At 38.6% G+C, this 25,038-nt stretch overlaps 1 protein-coding gene across 1 annotated transcript; it reads left to right on the forward strand.

Moving 5' to 3' along the window:
• Window positions 1–1,685: 1,685 nt before the first annotated feature.
• Window positions 1,686–25,038, forward strand: TRUB1 (TruB pseudouridine (psi) synthase family member 1; the record flags this gene model as incomplete). The annotated part of the gene is made up of 6 exons (XM_010003978.1): window positions 1,686–1,741; window positions 14,969–15,050; window positions 20,534–20,606; window positions 21,874–22,013; window positions 23,138–23,194; window positions 24,509–25,038. Coding segments are annotated over 6 exons (623 nt in total), but the record flags the coding sequence as incomplete, so codon positions are not given.

Here is a 25,038-nt window from a genome sequence, read left to right on the forward strand (position 1 = left end):
CAGTTAGGTGCTGTGCTTCTGTAGTGGAAGACAAGATTAAGAAGTATCAAAATTAAAACCTAACAGTAAAGTTTCAGATGAGAACTATGATTACAAATGCTGAGAACAGGCACATAGATGTTTGCAATGTGTGCTCTACCTTACGTAAGGAAGATTGGAGGTCCTCTCTCCTACCAGAACCTAAGCCCTTTACAAGAAAGCAAAGGCAGGTGAGTGATGGTCATTCCTTAGGAACTGAAGTGGATATTATGTAAGCCAATTAGCAAATTCTGTTCAGGAAGTCGTTTAGAGGCTGGCATATTAAAGCAAAAAAAATCAGTTAAACCTTGTTATGCTCAGTGTAGTCTGGCAAGTTTAGTCTATGTCATCAACAATACACAAGCTGATGATTAACTGGGAAACTTGTTAATGTCTTATTCACAAAAGCATTCAGGGTTTCTTTGAAATGGTTCTGTTGCCTCTCTTGATCCTCCAGCTAATTTCAGCTCAGCAGTTAGGTTCAAGTGTCAGTGATGTCATCACATAGCAAGAAAAGGGCTTGGTTATAAAGTTTTATCTATGTGCTTATCCTTTTCTCAGCTGTATTGCAGCTCTTTCCTGTCTCGTGGATCTGACAGGAAAAGGCTGCTCTGAAGGTAGACAAAAACACAAGTAGAAGGGCATGTGTGACTAAAAACCCTCATGATCAAGAGGAGAAGTAAGGGAGAATGAGAAGTAGTCTAACAAGTCTCAGGATGTAAAGACTGAGAAACAGTAGAGAATTGTTAATTTAAAAAAAGTTCATTGTCTGGTCTGATGCTTTCTGTGCTATCTCCTCATTAACACAAAGTTGATTTCCTTCAAGGTCCCTTAACTCCTCTACTTTTATTAAAATCAAGGACATAAGCTGTTATGTATTCTGTAAGTTGTACACAAAACTGATTTCCTGCTGAAATTTCCATTGTTTCCCCATCTTTCTTGTCACTGTTTGTTTGGATTGCCTTATGTGGAGAAAATCAATAGACAAGCATATTCTAGGAAAGCCCCTCATTGTAAAAAGCTTTAAAATAAAAATAAAACAATAAAATAGAGCTCTTCTTCTGTCTGCTTCTTTTATGCAAAGCTGACTGTTGATTTGCAGAATACTGTGTTATGATTGAAAAAAACAATAGTCTATGCATAATAATAGGAGAGTTTGATTAGAAAAGATTTTTGACAGGCAATAGGACCTGTTTTGATTTTTTTTTTTTTTTTTTTACTTTCTTACTGTAATCCTGATAAACAATTTAATTACTCTTCTCTTGGCTATATTACTCTTGGACAGTGTCAACCTTTAAAGGGGCTATTTAGTTCCAGTGAAGGCTAGATTCATTATTAGTGAGCCATAGCCTTCATCAAACCAGAGACAGTGTTAATTGCACTATCCATTTCTTTAGTGATTAAAAGACAGATAAATCTAGGGGTTGAGTGAAAGCATTTTAACAACAGATGAAGCTTATTTATCTTCTGCTTTAGATTTTTTCCTTTCACTAGTATAATTTTGTTTGAACATCAGAGATACTTACTCATAAGCACTGACTCTATATGGTAACAGCATGACAGACTTCATTTCTCACTAGCATCATATTTAGCAATGAATGGTGCTGAATTACAGAAACTTCAGAGGGGGTTTTGAAGTAGATTTCTTTCTCTTTCTGTGTTTGCAGTTGTTGGTATTGGAAAAGGAACAAAAATGCTGAGGACTATGTTGGCAGGTTCCAAGGTAAGGAGTGCTAAATGACTTGTATTAGTGGGGGTTTTTATTTGTTTATTTTCATTTTTTCTTCCAATGAAGAGCTACATCAACATACAAATACCTCAACTATCCTGTGTATTTAGTTCAGTTTGAATGTGTACTTCAGTTCCTCTTTGTATTTAGTCAGAATTTGACATGAAGACTTTTACCTCCAGAATGGTTATTTTAAATTCTTTGTTTCTCTTGGTTGTTCTAGAAAATTTTCTAAAAAAATTTTCTTTCTAAGAAAGGCCAAATTCCTGTTTTTCAGGAAGATTCCTGTAATATTTCATGTTTTCAACAAAAAAAAGGGAGAAAAGTTGTAATGAAGATGGTAGTGTAAATCATGTTTTTGGGATGTCATTGTGTATAGTTATTCAGTTTCTGGTTGTTTGCTTGATGTGCAGATAACATAATTGTTATTTAGCTTGCAGTAACAGATGTTTTTTGTTTCTTTTCTATGTTTTTAAATACCATAAGGCCTTAAAGAGCCACCCGATGGAATTGAGTGTTATGCCTTGATGATAGTACCTATCATTCCAGGCTGCAGCTCTTGTAGATGGGTGCTCCGCAAATGCATGGATAAGCACATGTAAGAAGCCATGAGATAATCCAGACTGGAGCCTTGGCAAACAGCAATCTTACTCATTGCTGCTTTTGATTAGTTGTACTATGTCTTTGGTGAGTGCACTGCTGATTGTAGGTGTTACACAAACCAGTGCAGATACTCCCAAGAAAAATCTACCACTGTTGATTCCTTCTTTGCAATTAAATTCCCATTGTTTTAGCCATTATTTTTAAATGAGAAGTTTAGGTAAGAATGAGAAATGCAAAAATCATTTAAGCCTTCCAGATTTCATCTATACTCAGGGGAACTCAATAGTGGGCTCAGAAAATGGATAGCCTTTCTAATGCATTTTATTCTGCTACTTTTCACATTCTCTTCTAAGCTCTTTACAGGTGCTAAACTGTTAAGTTCAACTCAAAGGAAAATAAGTTGACAGAAGAGAATACAGTCAGGATAAAAATGCACAGCTGTAGAATCTGATCCAAAACTTTTGTATAGTCAGCATCAGTCTCTGCACTGGTTATAATGGGTTTGCACTTCATTTATAGGACCAGGTTTCAGAGGCATTTGCATTTTGAAACATGTAGTAAGCAGCTGGAACTGATTTACAGTGGAAGTGTAGGCAGTTAACACCTGGCATCTCCTTTCGAAGAACTTTTAACTTAAAAAAAAAAAGGCATTTAGATGTTCAGCTAAATGAGGTCATCTTAGCTAATTGTGTGAGAATTGTTGATTTAGAAACGTGTAAACCAATTGAAGTACATCTGAAGCTGAAGTTCACAGTGGAAACAGCTGTGATGGATGAAGTAGTTTAAACCATTTGGCAGAAGAGGGTGTGTGTATGCTCCTTAGTGACTTCACTGTGAAATCATGTAGCCAGTAGGAGTGTTGTCTAGCCAAACATAGTGCTCAGGTAGCTCAGGAAGGCTTAAAGCTGCAGCCGAGGGACAAGGGGGAGGAACTTGGGAGAAATGGGCAGTGGGGGCAGTCCTGTAAGCTATCCTGTCTGGATCAATTGGCTCTCATCTGGCCTTAGACTGGGTTGTGGGCACATGATTCAATGAGGCAAGCAGTTACATCGTTGCAGTGCTCTTCTGCTGTGATTGTTGGTGTGTTCTGATGTGGTGGGGAGTGGGAGGTAGCTGCCATCTGGGCCAGGTGGCGTGGTGGGCATGAGCCTTCATTTGGAGCTTGTCTTGTTTCTGCTCTTTATTTATATGAGGCATACAGTAGCTTGAGAGACTTAAGGAAGTTGAGAGGTCTCCCAGAGTTATCTGCCTGTTTGTTTTTTTGACTTCACTGACAGCAAAGGCTCATAATGTAGTGCAAGTTCTGCTACAGATAAATCCATGGCCATCTAAATAGATTCAAGTATTTTTTTGCATCCAATGTGCTAAGAGTTCATGTTCTTATTTAATTTTTATTACTGCTGTGAATGTTTTTAAGATGTTTTTCTTTTGTTCCTTTTGTTGCTATAAAGATTCAGATGAACTGCTTGAGCCTCTCTGCTTTGAATTTACTGTTTGGTTATAGGAATATATCTTATAAAGGAGTAGTTCAGTCTATCATTGTTGGCAGCAGAGCTGTGCTGAGTGGCCAAAACGTATGTTGCTGCAGTAAACTCCATATGGTGGCTCTGCTAGGGATTAGACTATTTCTGATTTTTTTTCCAAACATTGTGTGAAACTTTCCTGACTCTGTGGCAGCTCTAAGCACTATCACTCAATTTTGCAACTCGTACACATTTTACAAGGAGTGTTACTCAGTTTAAATCTAGTTCTCCATTGGTTTGACCTCCTTATGAATTAACTAAAAAAAAAATAGGAATGTGCAGCTAAGAGCTGTACCTACTTAGTCTTCCAGATTTCTCATTGAATTCTTAATATTTATCCAGAAATAAAAATATATGCAAGCTGGCTTAGGTTTTGTTTGTTTGCTTTATTCTGTTTCAAATGTTTGAACTGAAGAGGAGAAGCTGAATCCTGGTGGATCTGGAATTTAAATACTGGGCATTTAACATGTGTTCCATAGGAGAATCACTTTTCCTTCTTTTTTTTTGGCACTTTGACTTATTCTTGCTTGGACTTTTTGCACTGCATTATTTTTATCATGCTTGCAAAATAAAGGTAGTAGATGAGAAAATATTTCCTGCTTCACCAGGAAAATGAGTATGATAGGAGTGGACCAATTTTTGTTATGGTAAATTGTTTCTGAACCACTCAGTCTTATGGCTGACTAGTCTGTCTCAAACACAGTGTAGAAGTGGTTGTTTTTTTGGGAGGGAAATGAGTTAGAAAATGCTAGGTAGCAGCACAGTTTCCAAAGCTGTAATCCTGTTTCACAGCCTCATCTACCAGAATGTTCTGTTACATAGAAGAAATGAGGGAAGAAATGATCAGGGGCTTGTCAGAGAAGAGAAAAAGGAAGAGCAATGTGCAAAAATAATGTTCATTATTCTAATACTTTCCATTGGGAGAAGATATCTTCTAACACATATAGCCTTTATTTTTAGCTGGGATAAAACAGAATAATTGAAATTTTCAGACTTCAGTTCTGTGCTTAATTTGTCTTTTTCAGTGAGATAACATCTGGGCTCACCCTAAGAGAATTTGAGTCATAATAGTGTGAATGAAGCCAGAACTTGGCCATCCATCAAACTGCTTGAAATCACTGCCTCTCAATGAAGAGAGAAAGCAAAGGCATATTGGTTTTATCTGAGGGTGCAACTTCTTGTACAGTCTGAAACCCCAGGTGCTCAGTCATGTGAGAGGAATTGCTTGAGTACTTTGCACTGGTTGCACAGCCTTGGGGAAGGGACTAGCTAAAATAGAAATTTAATCTCAAAAGCTGTGGCTTCCCCAGACTGAAACACTATAAAAAAAATTAAAAAATCACTGGATGAGTAAAACACAAACTCCAAATGATCACAAGAACTAAAAAGATAAAAAAAGATTATGGGCAGAATGAAGATAAATCAGTGACCTGATATGTGAAAACCTCTGTTTATGTTAAAATTTGAGTTCTTCTGCATCTATGATAGAAAATGAATGCTAGTTCAGTGCCCAGGACTCAAAACTTGCCAGTCACACTTGCATCCCATGAGAGTGTGCATGCCTGAGCAGGAATTGCTTCAAATCACATAAGAGAATTTCTGAGAGACATGTGAGTCACTTCTTGCAGTGTCATTCCAATATTAGAGTTTGTATATTGTGAAGTTTTTTCTCTCAAGGGTTGGCACCAGATGCTGTGAAACAAGGTGTTCATAAAGGAGATTGTTTCTTTACCTCCTGTGATTATCTTACTGTCCTAAAAATTAGGCTTTAATTTGTATCTTTTAACTTATCAAACATGAAGGTTGCTAGCTTTCTCCATTAATTAATTTTTTTTAATGAAGTACTTAGCTTCCATCTTTTGGCAGTTAGTTCAAGGAATTAATAATACATTAAAAAGCACATTTAGTAGCTCTATAAAGAGCAGAACTAATGAAGCATTTTCTTGTGACTTCGTTTGTTTACAGCTCGTTAGACACCAAAGCCCCATGTGGACTCTTGGTATCCCATACTGTGAGGCTCCCTCTGGAGCCTTTTTCTTAGTGGAAACTATAATGGATTTATTTTCTCTATTTTCAGGAGGCTTCGAAGAACTCGGCATCTCTGAGACTTCTATTTTTCTGCCAGCACTTGTGTATTTGCACATTAGCCGTGATGGTGAAAGCACTATTTCCTTAGACATCCAAATTCCCTTTTAAAAGATGTTTGTGGTGTCTTTTGTTTTTGTTTTAAATGTATGTCAAAAGCAGTTTGCCTCAATTCATATATTTGAGTTACGAGTGCAAAAAAATTGAGTTGACTTTCCTTTTGGAAGATCCTCTTGGTGGTGTGTGCCCTTAATCTTAAAAATTTATTTACAGCATCACCAGCTGAGCTCTTTGCTTCGTTGTGCTTTCTTTTGTAGCTGGTAAAAGCAAGTTACTTATTCATACAGTGCATAGTGTTGTTTTCTGTTTTCTTTTTTAATATTCTGATAACTTTAACGTTCTTTTGGAAGGGCAAGGTTTGTGGGTAGTGGTAATATTAGTGGTAATATAGTTTTTATTAAACTAATCAGTATAGTATGGAAAATTAGGTATTTGGACATGAAAGACCTTTCTGAGACCTAAAATAGAAGCTATGGATTTTAAAACTAAGTGTGTTTCGGATTTGTATAAGGTTTAGTGAAGTAGGCATCCTACCATTTCTAAAATAAAAAGTAGCTACTGTTTCAGTGTGGTATACCAACAATTCTGGGTGGGCAAACAGTTACAGGTAGGATCCCAAGACCATTCCAGTCAGATGACCTATATTTCATTGCCTGCTTCAATAAAATAGAGTAAGAAAACAATTTATCTCCTGTGTGGGGTTGCAAAGGTTTTGTTCACAACTGATCAACCAAGCTTCCAATCACAAGGCAAGGCGGGTGGCTGTTACGGCTTGCTTGATGATTCTTCAGGTCCCACCTTGCTTTTGTTCATATATGATTTTCACTGGGCTTTTTCTTCCAAGCTGCAGCATTACTGTATCCAACTGTCTATATTTGTCTTGGAGGAGTCCAAGTAAAAGTGGTTTGTTTGCTCTTTAGCTCTTGCCCCAGGAAATTTTTCATTTGCAACACCTTCTCATTTTTCACTTTGTGGTTCATGCCCTTTTACATTCCCACACCTCTTTGTTTGTGGTATCCCATCCACAGTAACCAAGGGTCTGACTGTGTTGCTGTTTCTATTGAGATGGGAGAGGTAACAAAAGAACAGTTCAGTGTGTGACCTGCTCATTAAAGCAAAATGGATTGTAGCTACACAAAATGTCATCATTTTGCCTCTGTTCGAGCCCAGAGAAATTACTTCCTTGCAAGAGAGGAGAGAAAGAGATGATAAGGTTATCTCTTCGTGGAAGGAGAGAGCCTGGTAGATTATACATTGTGGCATGTGAAGGCGTTAGTGTGAGGTAATGTTATAGTGTGCCATAAATCCAGTATCTCATTGAGCCCTTTTTTTTTTTTTTTTTCTGAACTCAGTGGAGTTATGAATTTTAGTTCCCAGGCTTGTTTTTAAAGGTGTTTTAATGGTTTCCCTTGAGGGACAGGACTGGCAGATTGGAGGTGGTGTGATTGTTTTATGAGAGATGTTAACCCACAGGCAGATAGATGTGTTTCAGCCTTTGTAAGACTGCCTAGGTTAACTCTTCCTGACATGCAGTGGTTGCTTAATTTCACCCGTCTAGTTACCATTTGGTGTGTTAGATTGAGGACATTACATTCCTGAAATGCAGGTAGAGGACAGAAATCCTGATATTTGATAAATGATATTTGTTACAGTATTGTGCAAACATGCAAGGAAGTATGTTTGCACAATACAGTGCAAAGATGTCATGTCTATTAATAAAACCTGTCCTACTTATGTCTGTAGTCTGTCACAGCTGCATCTAAGTACTACTATAATAGTTTGCTTTTTTTAACCACTACTGACACCTGAGAGAGTTTTAACAGAACCAGAACTTTCTACTTTAATTCCACAGCCTCTTTGTAGAGCAGAGGAGGTTGGTTCAGAGACCTATTGTTTATGCAAACCTAACATTGGTTTTGTATCCTGTGTGTATTATTGTACATTACTGAAAATGAATTTCTTTTCCCTGAATGCCTCAAGCTAGAGATCAATGTCAATTTTTAAAAGTATGGTTGTCCTTATTTTGTCACAAGGAGAATGCTTATATAAAAGGAAGGCTGGTAAAATGCACGCATGATGTGTTTTGAAAATGTGTAGAAGGTGTTATCAAAACTTGAAGTGCTGTCTCTACAAAACAAAATGAGCTGAGAGAATGTTAAGCCTGCACAGTGGAAGGTGCAGGAATGAGAAAGGGCTGAAGTATTAGCTGGATAAAATGGTCTTAGATATCCTCCTTAACATGTTTCATGCTATTGTTGATATCTTTAGTTACCTGTTTCTGCAAAACATGATACATATTTGTTTTAACCTGCTTTTTTTGATAACAGAGCGTAAGAAGATAAGAGACTGATTTGAGTATCTGCCCTTTCCTGCCATGCCCAGTATCTCCACGACAAAGTTATAGAAGAGCTCTTAATTAGCGTAGATCTATGCTTTCCTGCAGTGGTACCATTAGTAAGCTGGCTTAACATTCTATGTATTCCTTGAGTCTCTTTCATGCTCACCCCAGAGGCCTAATCTATTAATATCTCAGCTTCATGCTCTATTAATATTCACACTTTTTTTAAACTGTTGGAAATCTTCAGGAGACTGCACCTATTCTGCTGCAGAAGCTCTTTCCTTCAAAAATGCAGAATATTTTAAGAGCATGCTCTAGTGTGCTCTTCCATTCCTAAGGTCAGTGTCACCTTCTTCCCGCCTGACCTTTCTATAATTGTGCGTGAGTCTGTGCTACATCTATAGTTCTTGCTTGCATTAATAAAAAAAAAAAAATCAAGACTGCAACATGGCAACGCTTTTTTCCCTTTCTTAATAAAAACACATAAAAAATAGGTTAACCGATTTGAACTAACCATTCTGCATTGTTTTCTTTAGTGTTTCTTTTTTAGTAATTTGGAGATGCTCTCAGACCACTGCTTTTTAGAATTCAGTGCATCTTGTCCCGAACAATGTCTTTGAATTTACCTAAAGGCTTTTATGCATTCAACTTGCTTTGTCTTTGAATTTGTACCTATAGTCTTACCCCTCTGGAAGGACTGAACTGTCTTATTTCTGGGCAGGGAATTATGTATTTCCTTAAAACTCTTGTTTCTCAGTAGCTGACGGTCACCTTTATTTGTATAATCTCTGGTGTGGGTGCTAGAAGACAGAATGATTAAGCAGGTAAATAACAGGTATTAAAGCTGAAGATGAAATTTGAGGCAACCTGAGACGTTTTGGTGAGTGGGGTAGGTTTCCACAGAGAGAAGGTTTTCATGAAAAGAACGTGGATTACAAGTAGCTGTTTTTGCATGAGTCTGCATCTCCTCTTGGATGCTGTGAGCCCGTACTGTTTTTGTAATTGATGTGTGGCCTTGCTGTCACCTTGAGTGACCTAGTGATCTTGTTACTGTTGGAATTGCTCCCCCTTCTACCCTCTTTCTTGCCTTCTCTTGCATCAAAATTTAAACTTAATACAGTTTTAAGCTACCATCTTTAAAGCTTCTCTCAATTCCAGGGAAAGTATATTCAGGTGGTTCTAGTCCTTCACATTAAAAACGTAAGTCACCCCATGTTTGAACCTTTTAAATAAGCCGACATAAGAGGTCAGAAAATTCTTTTAGTCCAGGAGTAAAGGTAAGATAGTTCTTCAGCAATGACAGTGCAATTACAGCATTGAGCAGTAAATAAAATTTAGTGCAGGCTTAGCACAAAGTCAGCTTTTTATTTTAGGAGAAAAAAGTGAACAGTAGAGAAGTTGTAACGTTTGTGTGTGTTAAGAGTACATGTTCAGTGGTTGATAATTTCCAATTTGCTCTATCGTAAAATATGGACCTCCCTCACCTTTCAGTCTTTATCTTGCCTCTGTGCAACCTGCTTTTAAGAGATTAATTTTCTGTACTTGTAATATATTGGAATCTGCTTAGTGAGTGTGCTTTGTTTTGGAAAATGATTGAAACTATGGCAACCCTCAGTTTTGTTTTTTTCTCAGCTTGTTTGTCTACCTTATGTACTCCTCTAGTCTGGTGGATGGTTAGCATACTGGAAGCCATTGGTAGCTGTTAATGTTATACAAACAACAAGTATATGTTATATAAATATTAAATCCAGAGCACGTTAGTTGTGCATTAGAAATCATTGCAAACAAACTGAACATAATTGCAAAATGAAGAGTTTAAGGTCTCTTCACTGTCTCAGTGGTGTAAGCCTGCAAGAATACAACTGCTCACACTAATCCTGATCAGTGCTTGCCTGCTGCATGCTGGCTCTGATTTGCTTCAGGTTCTTCAGAGCACTTCTATTTTTGTTTTTTTTGTTTGTGTTGTTTTTTGTTTCCTTGAACTTGTCAGCCTCACCAGACATCAGTGTACATACATTGACTTTCTGTTTCAGTAGAACATGCCTTCTCTTCTGGTTTTCAGTCTCTTGCACAGAGGACTGTAGCCTTTATTTATTTATTTATTTCACTTTTATGCTTCTGTGTTTGGTTGTTGCTGGGATTAGAAAATGGGTCATCCTTGGATGAACTCTTAGGAACTGCCTCTTCCAGAGAGCTTGCTTGCCTGGGAAATTCTTGCAGTGGGAGCCATCTTAAAACCTTCCTGACAGCTACTAGTGACCTTATTTCATAATTACTTGTATTTCTGTCTGGCTCTTCCAAAGTGTGGCTTTTCCATGTTTGAAAAAGCTTTTAAAAGATGTTATAGTTCAAGATTTCAAGTCTCTGGCATCTTTCCAAGTAAAACTTTGATATATTAACAGTTAAACTGAGAAGCCCTGTTCCATGGTCTGTCTCACAATAGCACTGATAAGTGGGGCAGACATGCCTGGCATTCAGCCCAGGGGCTTTAGCCTCCAGGAGCCCCTCCTGGGTGGGTTTGCAGCTAATAGCTATGCTGGCAGTACAGCCTCTCTAGTGGGAGGAGATTCTTCTCCTCCTCTTTCTCCTTTCATAGTTAAATAAGTATACTGATAAAAGTTTGCATTTTGTTCTCTTTTTAAGGATATGGTTTGTATTTCCATCTTAGCAGAAGGATTTCTCTGAAACTGGATCTGAAATACGAAAGCCAAATGATAGATATTCTCTTACAAAAATTTTATTGTAAACATGTTTATTGTTTGGGTGCATTTTGACTGTGTCCTGTGCTTGTGACTAAAACAAAAATCCTCTTCACAAGATTTATTAGAGAGTTTTTAATTTATTTCTTAGGAGTTCCTGTAATCCTGTTCTTTTTCCGGTCTTGGCTTTTATGGAATGCTTTTTTCTGGTCACAGATATGATAGTAAATGTATGGCTGCTGGGCACTTTCATCTCTTTCTGGTCTTGTTGAGGTTGCATCCAGCCTGTGCTCCAGTCTGTGTTTTTATGATACACCATCATTGACAGAAGTGGTTTGGCACTGTAAATCATCTTCTTAAGGCTGTCTCCTCACCAGTGTTGAGGAAAGAAAGAGTTGCTTGTACTTCAGGACTTCTGATCACTTTATTGCCTTTTGTTTCAATTGCAGTAACATCAAGAAAATGGTTTTCTAAGCAGCTGAGAGATGTAGCCATTCCCTAATGCAGAATAGTTTTGGGAAGGTCTGTATGCCCTCAGGGTTGTTGTACTATTGTACAATTGTGAGACTTAGCTTTGGGACCACACAGACCACCATTAGAAGTTGGAGTGAATGTGCAAAGCTGCAGTGCTTGCAAGTTGTGACTGGGAATGCATGATCTTGGCTTTTAATGTGCCGCACTTGCGTGTTGCGGAGTCCCATAGGGAAGCTGAGGGGCTACTTTTAATCTTTAAACGGTTTGGGTCATGGTCTCCTGAGATGAGTAGGGGGCAAGGACCTGGGGGCTGTTGATTGGCAGAGAATTCTCTGACGAGCTGCTGATACAACTACAGTTCCTGTCACAGTCTGCACTTGCTTGGCTTTTCCACTGCCTGCAACACCTACAACCCTGCTTTTTTTATTTCAGGTTGAGTGGGTTGAAGACAGTGTGGTTGTGAGCAGTTGCTGTCTGTGTTCCTGCAGTGATTTGCAATTAAAAAGTACAGGAAAGATGCCTCTAGATGTATTTTATAAAAATAAGAGAAATAAATTATTGCCAACATAAGTGAGAAAAGGTCACCAAAAACTTTATTAAATGACTCAGAATCCATTGGGTGCTTCTGAGGGCAGTGTGAGTTAGAATCTGAAGGGAGTTAATGCTGAATTTTGACAAAACATAAAGAGAAACAGTAGATTAAATCTGTCCCCTCATATTATCTTCTACAAGCTCCAGGTCCGGCACGCTTAACACAGGGGAAGTAAGCCCTTCTGAGTGGCTAGTAAGTATATGATATATAATTGTAGGTACCCAAGGGCACTCCAGAGACTGATCATAGACCAACTGTAATTCTTAGTCTCCTGACCTGTTATAGCCTGCTTTGGGGATTACTGTATTGCTGGCTTGTGTCTTTTGTGATGCTTTAAGGAATGTGAATTTGTGCCTAATTTTTAAGAGTGCTCTTTTTACAAATTAGATGGCTTCTCACCCTTTTAGCAGAAACCAAAGGGGAAGTCAAATGTTGAGATTTGGGTTGTATTGTTTTTATAGGTTGTGTTTACATATAAACAGATTATGTTATTTCTCTCTTGCTAGGAGGTTATATGTTACATGTTACTGTAACAGGCAGTCTGAAGCAAAATAGCCAAAACCAGAATTAAGAGGAAGAAAGCAATTTATACTTAAGTAGCATCAATACTTTGATTAGGAAGCATCTTAAGCCAGAGTATAAGGTTGCAGACTTTCAGATTTAGAGTTCTACTGAATTGCTAAGATCATTCATCATGCTAGAATTATTAAGATCTGCTCACATGTTTTATTAACCTCTAGAATAGTTGCTGAATAATGTCTCTTTCTAGCTATGCTATTAAATGTTAAGAACTAGATCATTACTTGTCTTGGAATGCAGGCAATTTTATGGTCCTAAAGGCAGATAATAGACTTTAAAGTTTGATCATTAGTTGGGTAGCCTTCATCAATTCTTCCCTTCATTTCTTTTCTATACATTCTGAAAGTATGTAAACTTAAAGAATTTTATTTTAAAAAGCCTAATTTTTCAGGGTTGTCAGGGGATTCAGACATCTGCAGTACGTAGGAAAACAGTAGCCTTAATGTGGTAAGCAAAGAACAGTTATTTTTATATTAGTCTGTGCTCCACTGCCTTTTGTCTGGCTCTTCCTGCAGCTTCCATTTTGTGGCAGTTGCTTGAAGAAATACATTCAAGTGGCAGATTTTCACATGGAACAAAACCAAAGCATATCTTAGTAGTTCCATTTTGTAGGTGTGATTTATATGTCTACAGTTTTAATTCTTGAGCTTGTTTGTACTTTGCAAGTACATGAAAAAGGATGCATTGAATCAAGGAGTAAAATGTTAGTGCTTTTGCCTGTTTGGATACATTCCAGTAGACTTTGGTTAAGAAAAAAAGTCTAGAAGCAGCAGCATCTCTTACAACTTGGTTCAAGTTTGTATTCATTCAATTGGGAGTAAGGTCATGGAAACCTTACTGGGAATCAGGCATATGGAACAGCTTGATTTTTCTTTCCCAGTCTATGTAAATCACAGATAAATCACAGAATTGTCATGGTTGGAATCACCTCTGAGGTCACCAAAGACAACAACCAGCACAAAAGAAAAACAACAACAAAACCAAAACCCAAAAAAACCCCACCAAAACCCAAACAGAGACAACCAGGCACACTCCACCAAAAAACACCCACAAAAAGCCCCACAACATCAGGCACTAGAGCATGCCCTGAAGAGTCACATCTACACGTTTCTTGAACACCTCCAAGGATGATGACTCAATCACCTCCCTGGGTAGACTGTTCCAGTGCCTCTTTCGGGATATAAATTCTTCCTGATATACAATCTGAACCTCCCCCGCTGCAACTTTAGGCCATTTCCTCTGGTCCTACAGTTATTTACGTGGGCTTTACTGTCAAGGCCCTGGACTTAACACAGGGCTGATGGGAATGGAATGGAATGGGTTAGGCAGTGGGTCAAACTGCAGATTTATACCTGAAGGTATCTAAAAACATGACCCTCACTTATGTTCCAGAGTGAGTCTTTGTGTGTTGGCAGCCTTGTGAAAGTACAACTGGTTCATGAGACGCCTTCTGTCAGCTGCAGCAGAGTCTGCCACGTGCCCACAGCTTGGCAGTACTTAGGGTGAAAATGTAGAAAGGGAGGACATCAGGTGAAATTCAGGAAGGACAAGAACTACTGGCCTGGAAACAGGTTAAATCCTTCTTGCAAGCTACAAACACATACACCAAAGAATTCTTTAGGGAAGAACTGTGTAAGGAAAAACCCTGAAACAGAAATATTCAGAGAACAGATGATAAGCAGAGATGTCACTCAGTGGCTTTGCATTCCTTGTGCTGGTTCCAGGATCCCTGCCAGATTCCACATGTTCAAAACTCCAGCTTTCGGCTAGTGCTTATCACCGTCTCTCATAGCAAAACTGAACAGTTGAAATGCTTTGCCTTGGAAGTGGGTGTTTTGCTTTCAGAAGTAAAGGTCTTTGTGTCCTTTTTTTTTTTTTTTTTTTTTTTTTAATTGTGAAGGAATAGAACTGTGTGAAAGGTACTCTGTGTGCATTGCTTCAGCAGTGACATATGACACCCCACAGAGACTGATTTTACCACCCTATTTCCTTCATGGTATTGATGTATTCATAGTAAAAATCAGATTCCATGTCTTGGATTTTCTAAAACTGAAATCATAGCCACATGTAATGCAGGATTTAATTGTCATGGAGTTCCATATCCTTTCATCTTGTTGCTTCCTCAAAGTTGCTGGATTGACTATTCAGATAGTATTCTTTCTGTCCTGATTTGAAGTACTTGGTAGTTGCTGTCTTTATTAAACATGAAACAAAACCAAACAACAACCTTGAAGACCTGACTCTCTGATCTTTCTCTTTCTTTCCCAGAAGTACACTGCTATTGGACTACTGGGCAAAGCTACAGATACATTAGATGCTACAGGAAAAGTAACTGAAGAAAAACCTTATGGTAAGCATAAATGTGTCTATATACTTAATGTAATTTGAAGGCATAAATGGTCTTTATCATAAAAAAGAGGAAAAGATGTTTGGGATGCTGTCAATTAAATTTAAATGTGAAATCCAACTTAAGATGATTTCATCTTCAACTTCAGTGCTCATGTAATTCAGACCAGATTAATGTGATTATGTCCAGTGCAAGTGTTCATTTCTTTTGGGAAAAAAAACCAAACAAACCAGGCATTAGATTAGGAGGAAGAAAATAGAATTGGGTAGGACTGTGTCATTTTAAATTTTTGACAGGCTGACAAATGGCTTGCTGTGTCCAGTAAAATTTTTCTCTTTCATTATATAGTCCCATGAGTGCTCTTTTAGTAACACCCTTCAAGGCCAGCAGAGGAATAATGTACTTAGATCTTCCCTCTGAGATGCCTCTGAGTACAGATGCTCAGCATTAAAGAAGGATGGCTTAAACTACTCTCTGTATATGTTCACCTGCCAATTATTGCTTTTGCTTGCAGTCTGTGGACTCAAAACTATAGCAAATGAGCTTTTCTGACCCACAGAGCACAGTGCAAGAGTTTAAGTCTTCAGAATTAATTCTGAGTGTGACTTTATTGGAGTGGGACATTTCACACTACCCAGGGCATCTTAGAAACAATGTAGGACTAACCAGAGACAGTCCAAATGTGTCTTCACATTTGGAGTTCTTTCACAAGGTTCTTTCACAACCTGGGGAAAAAAGAAAAAACAAACCAATAGGTAACTGGTTGTTTAGCAACTCTTACATGTTCTCACACTGTTTTTGCTACCTGGTAATGGGCATATGAAGTAAATGATCTTTTTTTTGATAGCATGGTAGTCTGGATTCCACCCCTCAACCCATGTCTCCTTTCTTTTGCTGTTTTTCTTTTTGCAAAGGCAGGCAAGTGAGAGTTTCCTGTCCAGTTTAACTTGATGGACCATTCTGAATAGCGTTTGCTAGGTCATGTTATTCAGAGATGTTGCATTATTTGCTCTCCTTCAGGATCAAGTTCTAAGTCGCTCTCTGAGCTTCTGAAGGAATGAGCATCCACATGGTGTTAGAGTTGCCAGCACTTCAAGATGGTTGGAAAACACTTAATTAGTTTTTATGTATCTCTCCCAAAAAGTGGAATTCTGTGGTTCTGCTGTGCTGAGTAGTATTGATGGTAGATACTTGCATATATATTAACTGTGAAATAGCAGTTCAAGTAGATGCAACTCCTGTGGTAGTATCATTTTTAAAAAATAGTTAATGTCTCTCTTGAAAGACTAGTCCTGCTTTTTAATTTTGTCTTGCTTACTGCAGGCAGAATTGAGAGTGTTGTTTTCATGGGTGTTTATTTCACTGGCAGCTCGTGGTTAGAAGTACCCATCTCTGCACCACCTCCTCTGTTATGGTAGTTTAGGGGTTTCTTAGATGGTGTACTTAGAAAACTGATTTGGATTTAAAATGTCCTTTTTTTTTAGTTGTTGATCTTAAACTGAGATGAGTTGCATGATGCAGTTCATTATGGAGTCTCAGGGAGAGCAGTATTGGCATTTCTGAGGCAGCGGAGTTGTGGGTACTGGACAGTTGCCTTTTGCTGAAGCTCACAACTGAAAGAAATCTTTGTGAAATTGGTCTCAGTTGCTTTCCATGTTGGTGCAAATCAGTCAGACTTGAATTCTTGAGAAAGAAGAAAAAGACAACATGCATACTCCTCCTTTTTCTCCATGCGATCTGCATATTTGGTATTTCCGTCCTTTCGTCTTCTAATAAACCAGGTATTTCTCATCTTTTCCAGTGTCTTCTCCAAAGCAGCTTGGTTTCTGGTATGATTCTCTGGGTGGCCCACCATCCCTAATCCCAACTAATACTCCAAGAACAGGCAAACCAGATATTTGAGCTGAATTTCAGCTTTCCTTTTGACACCTAGAAGAAATCTGGTGAAGCAGAGCATCTGTTAGGGAATATAAATCCTGCAGGGCCAGCAGCATCCAGGATTGGCCTTGGTGCTGAGAAAGGCCACTAGCACAGTTTGCAAGAGATATAAAACTCCTCTTGAATGACTGCTGGACCACAAGAGGAAAATGCCTGCAGAAAGTTGCCAGCTATAAGGCACTTCAAGAAAATGTTGCATTTTGGTCCTCAAAGTGTCCCCAGACAGCCATTTAGGAAGCAAACTTTTTTTTATTGCAGTCAGTTGCAATGAGAGGATGTACTGAAGAGACCTCCTTGGGTTTAACATGTCCTGAACTTCTCATTGTTTTTTTGTTTGTTTCTTAGCAAACAAACATTTCCACATGAAATTAGATTTTGCTTTCATACTGCTCCCAGGCTATCAGATACTGAGTTTGGATGCAAGTAGTGTTTTGCATTCCTCTGGTGCCTTCTTGAAATTTAATGTTTGTTGCCCTTTTAAAATTTTATAACTATGCACAGGAATGTACATTCTGAAACCTACTTCCTCCCAGCTGCATGCAGACTATATCCAGACATGGAGAGCAAAATTAATGAGGATTATTTGCAGGCCTGTGCTGATTTTGCTGAAATAAGTGTTTAATAGGGCAACCTGAATAATTTGAAAAAAAGTAATCCTTCCAGCATTCTGTGTGTTTGCTAGGAAATAATTTGTGCTGAGCCAGACTGAGTCAGGGTCATCTAATATAGTTCTGTTGAGCTGTGACAGATAATTCTTCTGTTCTGTTTTGGTGTAGTTTGTTAACAACCACAGGGCTGTGTCACCGGTCAGTGAAGGCTTCTTGAGGTTGTGGCACAATTGGCACCTTTTGGTTTGGTGACTACCTTATGAGTATAGCAGGGAAATCAATCAACAGTGTTCAGAAGCACAACTGTTCTTCAATATTTTCATCTTGGAAGCTAGTAGGCTTATGTTCAAGGTTTTTAGAAGCATTGGAGAACTGAAGTTTTGGGTGCTCTGAGATGCTGATAGAATCGTAAGAAATAGTCCACTGGAAGATGCATAATGTTTGCAGAGATCACACAACAGCAGTAGTGGTCTTAGGAAGAAATTCAGAAAATGGTGTTGAATTCTAACTAGTCCACATACAGAACAGGCATAATAATTTTGTCCTAAGACAAAATTCTTAGAACTGTTAAAATAAAAATAAAAGGAAAAAAAAATAAAATTCTGTTATTCCTGGGAACTGGATGCAATTACCCCATGGGCCAAACCTTCACAATCTTCTCTGAAATAATTGTAAAGCAGGGTGGCAGCTTCTGCACCTCTTCCTGGAAGGACACAGAGCTGCAGTTTAAGTCCAACTTCTAGCAAAAACTGCATGGTGTAGTTGATGAGGATATTTGGTATTTGCAATGCGGATTTTTGGAGGAATAGACAAACTCTTGGTAGCAAGGGGAGTGACAGATGTGTCCTGCAGAAATATGTCTCAACCCCATACTTTCAGGGAGTGGAGAAGGGAGGTCAAATAGGGAAAGTTTAGGGACTGTTGACACTGATTAGCCTTTATGGGTGCGTTCCTATTTCATGCGGAGGATGGAGGGCTGAGTCTAAATGCAGCCCTAAACTTTCTGACTAGACAAGCTATTATCCTACTAAACCCAAGCCCACAGCTGGGTGAGAGAGACCTGTGGGCCAATGGCCTGAAGGGATACAGTTCTCCTGGGCAGCAGGAGAACCTCTGTTGTGGAAGTAATTACTGTGGGAGCTGAAAAGCGGTGAAGGAGCTGGTTGAGAGAGCCCTGCAGAGTCACAGGTCCAAGCCAATGCCTGGGACAAATACACACAGTTCAGTCATAGTGAAACTGTTTGGGACAAGACTAATAGAGCATTCTTTGTGACCGAGAGCTGGCTGAAAGCTCCACCAGCTTGTGTGTTGTTCTAGGAGACGGCAAGAATCTAATACAGTCTATTAACACAAAGGCAGGGCATGCTGGAAGAAAGATACAGAAAAGCACATGAGTTTGTTTTCAGAATGTAATACTAGCCAGCTTGTGCCACAGTGTATTGCAGAAGACAAATATGATTGTTTTCAATCTTAGTAAACTCACCTGTAAATATTTACTTTTACAACAAACCACACAACTTGGTTAATGACTTAATACATAGTTCCTTGCATGAGGAATTATGTTTTTCCTGAAATAGAGATTGCCTATAGCATGAGGGATTTCCTTAGAAGCTGTGTGCAACTTGTCAAATGAAGGATTGTGAGATCAGAGTGGGAACTGAACTTCAGTGTTTCATTAAATGCCCTAGCCACAAATTCAGGTGAAAATGGGAAGAGACCCCCAAGTGACACTTATACTGAGATCTTAAGCACTGAATTCTAGCCTTAAGAGACCAGAGATTCACAAGAATGCTGCCAGGATCACTGGCATAGAGCTGGGTCATGCCAACTTTCCACCATGTAGTTTTGTTGTGATATGTTGCTAAATTGCCTTGCAACCTTGCTGTTAATGTCACTTCTTGAGACAGCTTCTACTCTTGAGGCTGCCAAGTGTGGTCTTCTAAAGCTGCTGTGGAAAGAAACCTCTTCTCTTTTACTTACAGCATGAAGTACGTTTGTTTTGTAAGGTTTTCAAGTAGAGGTCTGTTCCAAAACATAATGAAGGCTCAATAAACACATTTTGTTGGTTTATGTTCCACGATGCTGTTGACTTAGAGTGGCACTAATTGAATATAACTTTAAGAGAAACAGGACTAGTCAAGTCCTAGACAGTAGAAGTGCACTGAAGTGTGTTATGATTACAGATATTATGTTCGTTCTCTCTAAATAAATTAAGGATGAGTGTCATCGCTATTGAATTTCAAAGGACCAGTGCAATCAGCTACTTAGGTTATAGCCTTCTAGTAAAAGTGGTACAAATGTGTATGTGTACTCTTAAAAGAGATTAGATTGCCTAAAGCAGCTATCTTTCTTTTGCAGGATTTCTCCTCTAAAATTGCCTTACTTAATATATAACAATACCCTGGTGTGCATTTGCAGGTTAGTTGTTTGATATGGAAATTTAGTGTGTTGTTCCATTTGCAGTCTTTTTCTTCACTAGAAAAAAACTCACAGTCCTCTAATGTTTTAATTTTGCCTGCAGTAAGGTGTGCACGTAAAGAGAAGATGCCAAAGTTGGATGAGCATTTTATTCTCTTTGGTCCTTTAACAGAAATTAAAATAGGACTAAATTTGTAGTTTTTGCAGTTTTGCATCCCAAGAAAAATGAATTTACAGTCCTAAGAGAGAGAAATTGCAAAATACGACTGTATATTGGGATTTCTGCCCTTCTGAAAGCGTCCAGACTGTCTTAATCACCTTGGACAGTTTGTTCCACTCTTTTGGTGATAATTCACACTCCTACCCACATTCTGTTTTTTATCTCTCTTCTTTGATGTTTTTCACCCAATCTAAATTCAGATGAGAGGGAACTCTTCTTTGTATTTGTTGCAGAATATGATTGCTACCATTAATGAATGCCATGTGAATAATGAATGCTAACATGCTGTTTTCTTTCTACAGACCAGATAACAAAAGGAGATCTTGAAAATGTGCTGCAGAAGTTTACAGGGGAGATAATGCAGGTTCCTCCGCTGTAAGTTCCGCAATGTTCAGACACTCTTGGCAGTTGTGTTCGGCTGATGGGACTTGCCAACAGAAGTAATTTCTCTCAGAAATAAAAACCCCCACATTTTGGCAAGAGGATAGAGGCAAGGCAGTCCTAGGAGTTTAACATTTGCAACTGCAGGTTATATGCATTTGAACATAGAGCACAGAAAACAGTGACCTTGCGTTTGTGGGTCTTTTGGGTAAATGAAGTAGCAAAGCAGTCGTAAACAGCTTTGCAGGGCTTGGTGACTTCTATCCTGTCTTCCAATTAGAAAGCAAAGCTCCAAGTCTTTAACTTTAGTTGTGTGTTATGGGGAGGCTTACTGACATCTGTCTGGAAGTGCCTTAAATGGCTTCAAATTAGTTTTCTGAAAACCTAAGCGTGTGAATGAGTGATCAGTGACAGAGCTTCTGTAGCTTAGCAGATTTCTTCTAGTCAGGTGAGACACAGTAGCTGGCAATGTGCAAGCACTTAGCTAGTGACAGATGGCTTTTATGGTGATTTAAGCTAACATGCTTTCCTTTGCATTTACATTTCCAATGGGTTGGTTACTGTGGTTCCAAGTGAGCCCTGTAAGGTCAGTAATTCAGTTGGTGTTCTGCTTCATGTGACTTGTTTCAAATTATCCTCTGCTAATTTGAGCAAATTTATTTTATTTTTTTTTCTCTGGTCATCTTTCTGTCAAGATAAAAGTTGGGTTTTTAGATAAAATTTCATTAAATCTGTGAAATTAAAGGTTTTTTTTGTTCTATAGTAGTTCCCTAACCACCCTAGAACAAGGCTCATAACCTGGCAGTTGCTGTTCAGGGAAGACCTTGTTGTGAGACCAGTAAAGGTGCAAAGTGGGATTACAGCAATTGCCTGAGGAGCTCCCAGTTCTCAGCCCAAGGTGACAGGGACCTAGAGTGTGCTCTGCAGACTGCCAAGGGATGAGAGGCTGGCAGCAGCTGCGAGTGTTGTCCTCCTTGTAAAAACCCTTTGTTTTAATAAACTACAAATTGAGGGATGAAACATTTTGATCTGTACAGCAAGAGAGAAATACAGGATCATCTCTTGATTTCCAATTTATAGTGCTATTGCTGAATGAGATGAGATTTCAGAAGCTGATTTTTGGCATTTTTTTTGTGAGTGCTTGGAGAGGATTAGAAGGGTAAAATGAACACAACTGTAGTACAGTATTAACAAGATCTGCAGGGTGGGAAACGTTCTAATACAACCATATGACACACATTTTCATGCTTTATCTGATCAGCTATTCTGCTTTGAAGAAGGATGGAGAAAGGCTATCAACTCTGATGAAGAGAGGAGAAGCAGTTGAAGCAAAGCCTGCTCGGCCAGTAAGAGTATACAGCCTCTCTCTCCAGCAGTTCCAGCCCCCACTGTTCACACTGGGTAAAGGCCAAAGATTATTTCTTAGAGTGATGCTCGCAGCTTGTTAGTCCTTATTTATACTCCAAATGGGAATAAGATAGTGAAATGGGTTTCATTTTGGTTAGCTACTTATTTTGATGTGAGCCCATGTGCAGAGACTTTCACTTTGCAGTAAGAGCACTGTATTTTCATTTTCAGTTAAGCTGATTACATGTAATCTTTCTGTGAGGGAAAATTCTGAGTGGCTGGTCAGGGGATTATTTGCATCTGTCCATGATTTTGCAACCTCCAGCTCACTCCTCCTTCCTCAGGTTTGCTTACTCCACTTCATCTATTCTTTTAGCTAGATGCCCAGATCTGCTGGCATCTCTCCCAGGATGCAGCAAGGACCAGTGTCAGTTACTGTCAGGTCTCTTTCTCAGTTGGGGAGGCAGGATCTTATCCTTCATTCTGTTATACATGAGGAAACTTGGGTTCTACATTAAGAAGCACCAAACCAAAAAGCCGGTTGTAAATGTTTGATGCTACTGTGAGGTCAAGATAATGTCTTGCATTAATCAGCTTCGTAGCTGACCCGTAGTCTTCTGATGGGCCAGAAGGTATATGATCAGCAGGTACAAGGGACAGAACTCAGTGCTGTGTTACTTCAGCCCTTCCTTTAGGGTTGGGTGACTAGCAGCTGATCACTGGCACAGGGGAAAGGGAAGGGCTGAGAGAGCAGGGAAAGATAAAGGTGAAGTTTACATTTTTATTGGAGCTGCCTGTGTGCAGTATCTTAAAAGCATTGATAGTCAGTTTAGACTATACTTGAAATACCTTTTAGTCATTAGAAATATGGAACAGCCTTCTGAAACCTTTAAAATTAGTAGGAATTAAGCATTTGTTAACGTACCAAGGAAGTACTTAGTTCCTAGTGAGTTAGTTCAGTTGCCATTGTATTTGCTTTCCCTGCTGTCTGGCCTAGCAATCTCGCCCGCACATATGTTACAGGATGAATAATTGATGTTGCATCCTATAAATATTTTATCACTGGGTTGTTTGCTTAGCACATTTTTACGTTGATGTGGGGGCATGGTTTCTATGTAGAGTTGCACTTCTGTGTAAAATTACACTGCTAATTTACCATGTCACTGTTAACATTCCAGATGTTGAGTGTGGTGGTGGCTTTTATGTCAGGAGCCTGGTCAGTGACATTGGCAAAGGTAGGCATGAAAAAACAACATGACAGCTTAAGGAATGAATGTGTCTGTCTATGCAAAAAATTTGTCATTTTATAAATCCCCAGTAGCTAGACTTCTGCGTTATTGTGCAGAATTGCAGTGCTATCACTTGTTTTTATATACGAAGGTATTTTTCTTGGGAGGATGGGTGAATAAAGGCTAAATAATTGCCAAGGGACCTTGGAAGCTGGGGGATAAAAATGGTGCAAGTAATAGCACTGAGCAAGATAATACAAGGCAAGGTGGAGATCTTTTTTTTCTCCTCCATGTGTTAAAGCAAACTCAGATTAAGGATAAGAGGAAAAAGATTATTAATCACATTTTTAAAACAGATTGCACAGAATGTTACCATGCACATAATAAACCCTTATCTGTTGGAATGACTTTTACATTTGTGATTATTTTTTCACTGCTTTCTTTCTCCTTTACCTGAACTGTGAATGGTTTTACTTTCCCACAGGGTTATTTGTCTTGTGCTCTATATCTATCAAACTGCATGATGGAGAACAGATAATCCATTTCAAATTTTTTTTTTAAATTATACATTTGCAGATCAAGAAAGCAAGTGATGTGGGATAACCCTGTGAATTTCAATGTTATTTGTGCTTAGGCAAGTCAAATATTCTCTGTTACTGCCTTCTGAGCATACTGGCTTGTGTTTAGTCCTTTAATGACAAACCAAGGTAAAGTCTGTCCTTGGCTGATTTCTTTTCAAAAATTTAAAATGCAGTAAAACTCCTTCTGCATCAGAAAGGATGGGAGAGATTTTGATACACCTGGTACACCTTTTGATACACAAGTCAGCTCTGGTTGCTGTTACGTTTTATAGCCCCTCATGTAGTTCTGTCCTACTGATATTTATTTAACATATCAGAGCATTTGCTTATTTTTTTCAATTTTTTTTAATCTCAGTTTATATTTTTCTGATAGGCAGAACAGGAAAAAAATGTCAAAAATCCTTCTTGAGGTTGAAGTACTAAGACTTAAGTCACTTGTGAATACAGAATGTTCTGTTTACATCCTATGTCATTATTTCCTCTCTTTAAATCTGGAAAACCTTTTGACAGCTGTCAGATTTTGAACTCTTTAACATGCTGGAAATCTACTGAAATCAAAGGAATTCTTTGGCTAAAATTTAAGAAGATATAAATGGGTGGTAAATTTTCATGATCTCCCTTCTCAAACAAAGCAGAATCATGTAGAAGTCTACACCCTAAAATGCATTTTAAGTGAGTTGCAAATAGTTAAACTTGAGCATGCACTTTTTCCTAAGTCCTCTTTTCTCCTTTACTGTAGAACTCTCTACCTGTGCCACTATGCAAGAACTGACCCGAACCAAACAGGGGCCATTTACTCTTGAGGAGCATGCCCTGTATGAAGACAAATGGACAATTGATGAAATTGCACGATCCTTGGAGCGTTGCATGTCTCTTCTCCCAGGAGAGCCATCTCATAAAAAATTGAAGACAGAGCATCCTGGTGAAACTGCTGTGAGCTGTGAAGATAAGTGATAAGTTGGGTCAAGGAAAAAGACTGAATGATTGAGACGTTTTAAGATTGGATTGGGATTGTCTTGCCTCCTGTGTAAATTTCCAAGTCTGCACTGGGAGAGTGACAAACTACAGTGCAAGAGAAATGGTTCTTTTGTTTTCTGGGGCTAGAATATGCATTGAAAATATCCAGTGCTTGCTATTTCTTGATCTTTTTTTTTTTTCTTGCACACTGTAAACGGGTCTGCCACTGATGTAAAATCTTCATAAACTTTTAAATAACTTGTGAGATGCAATATAGCTGTTATTGCTAATTTCTCAATTAAAAATGCTAAA

This window comes from Chaetura pelagica, unplaced genomic scaffold (genome assembly GCF_000747805.2).
Source record: "Chaetura pelagica isolate M959 unplaced genomic scaffold, ChaPel_1.0 scaffold248, whole genome shotgun sequence".
NCBI lineage: Eukaryota > Metazoa > Chordata > Aves > Apodiformes > Apodidae > Chaetura > Chaetura pelagica.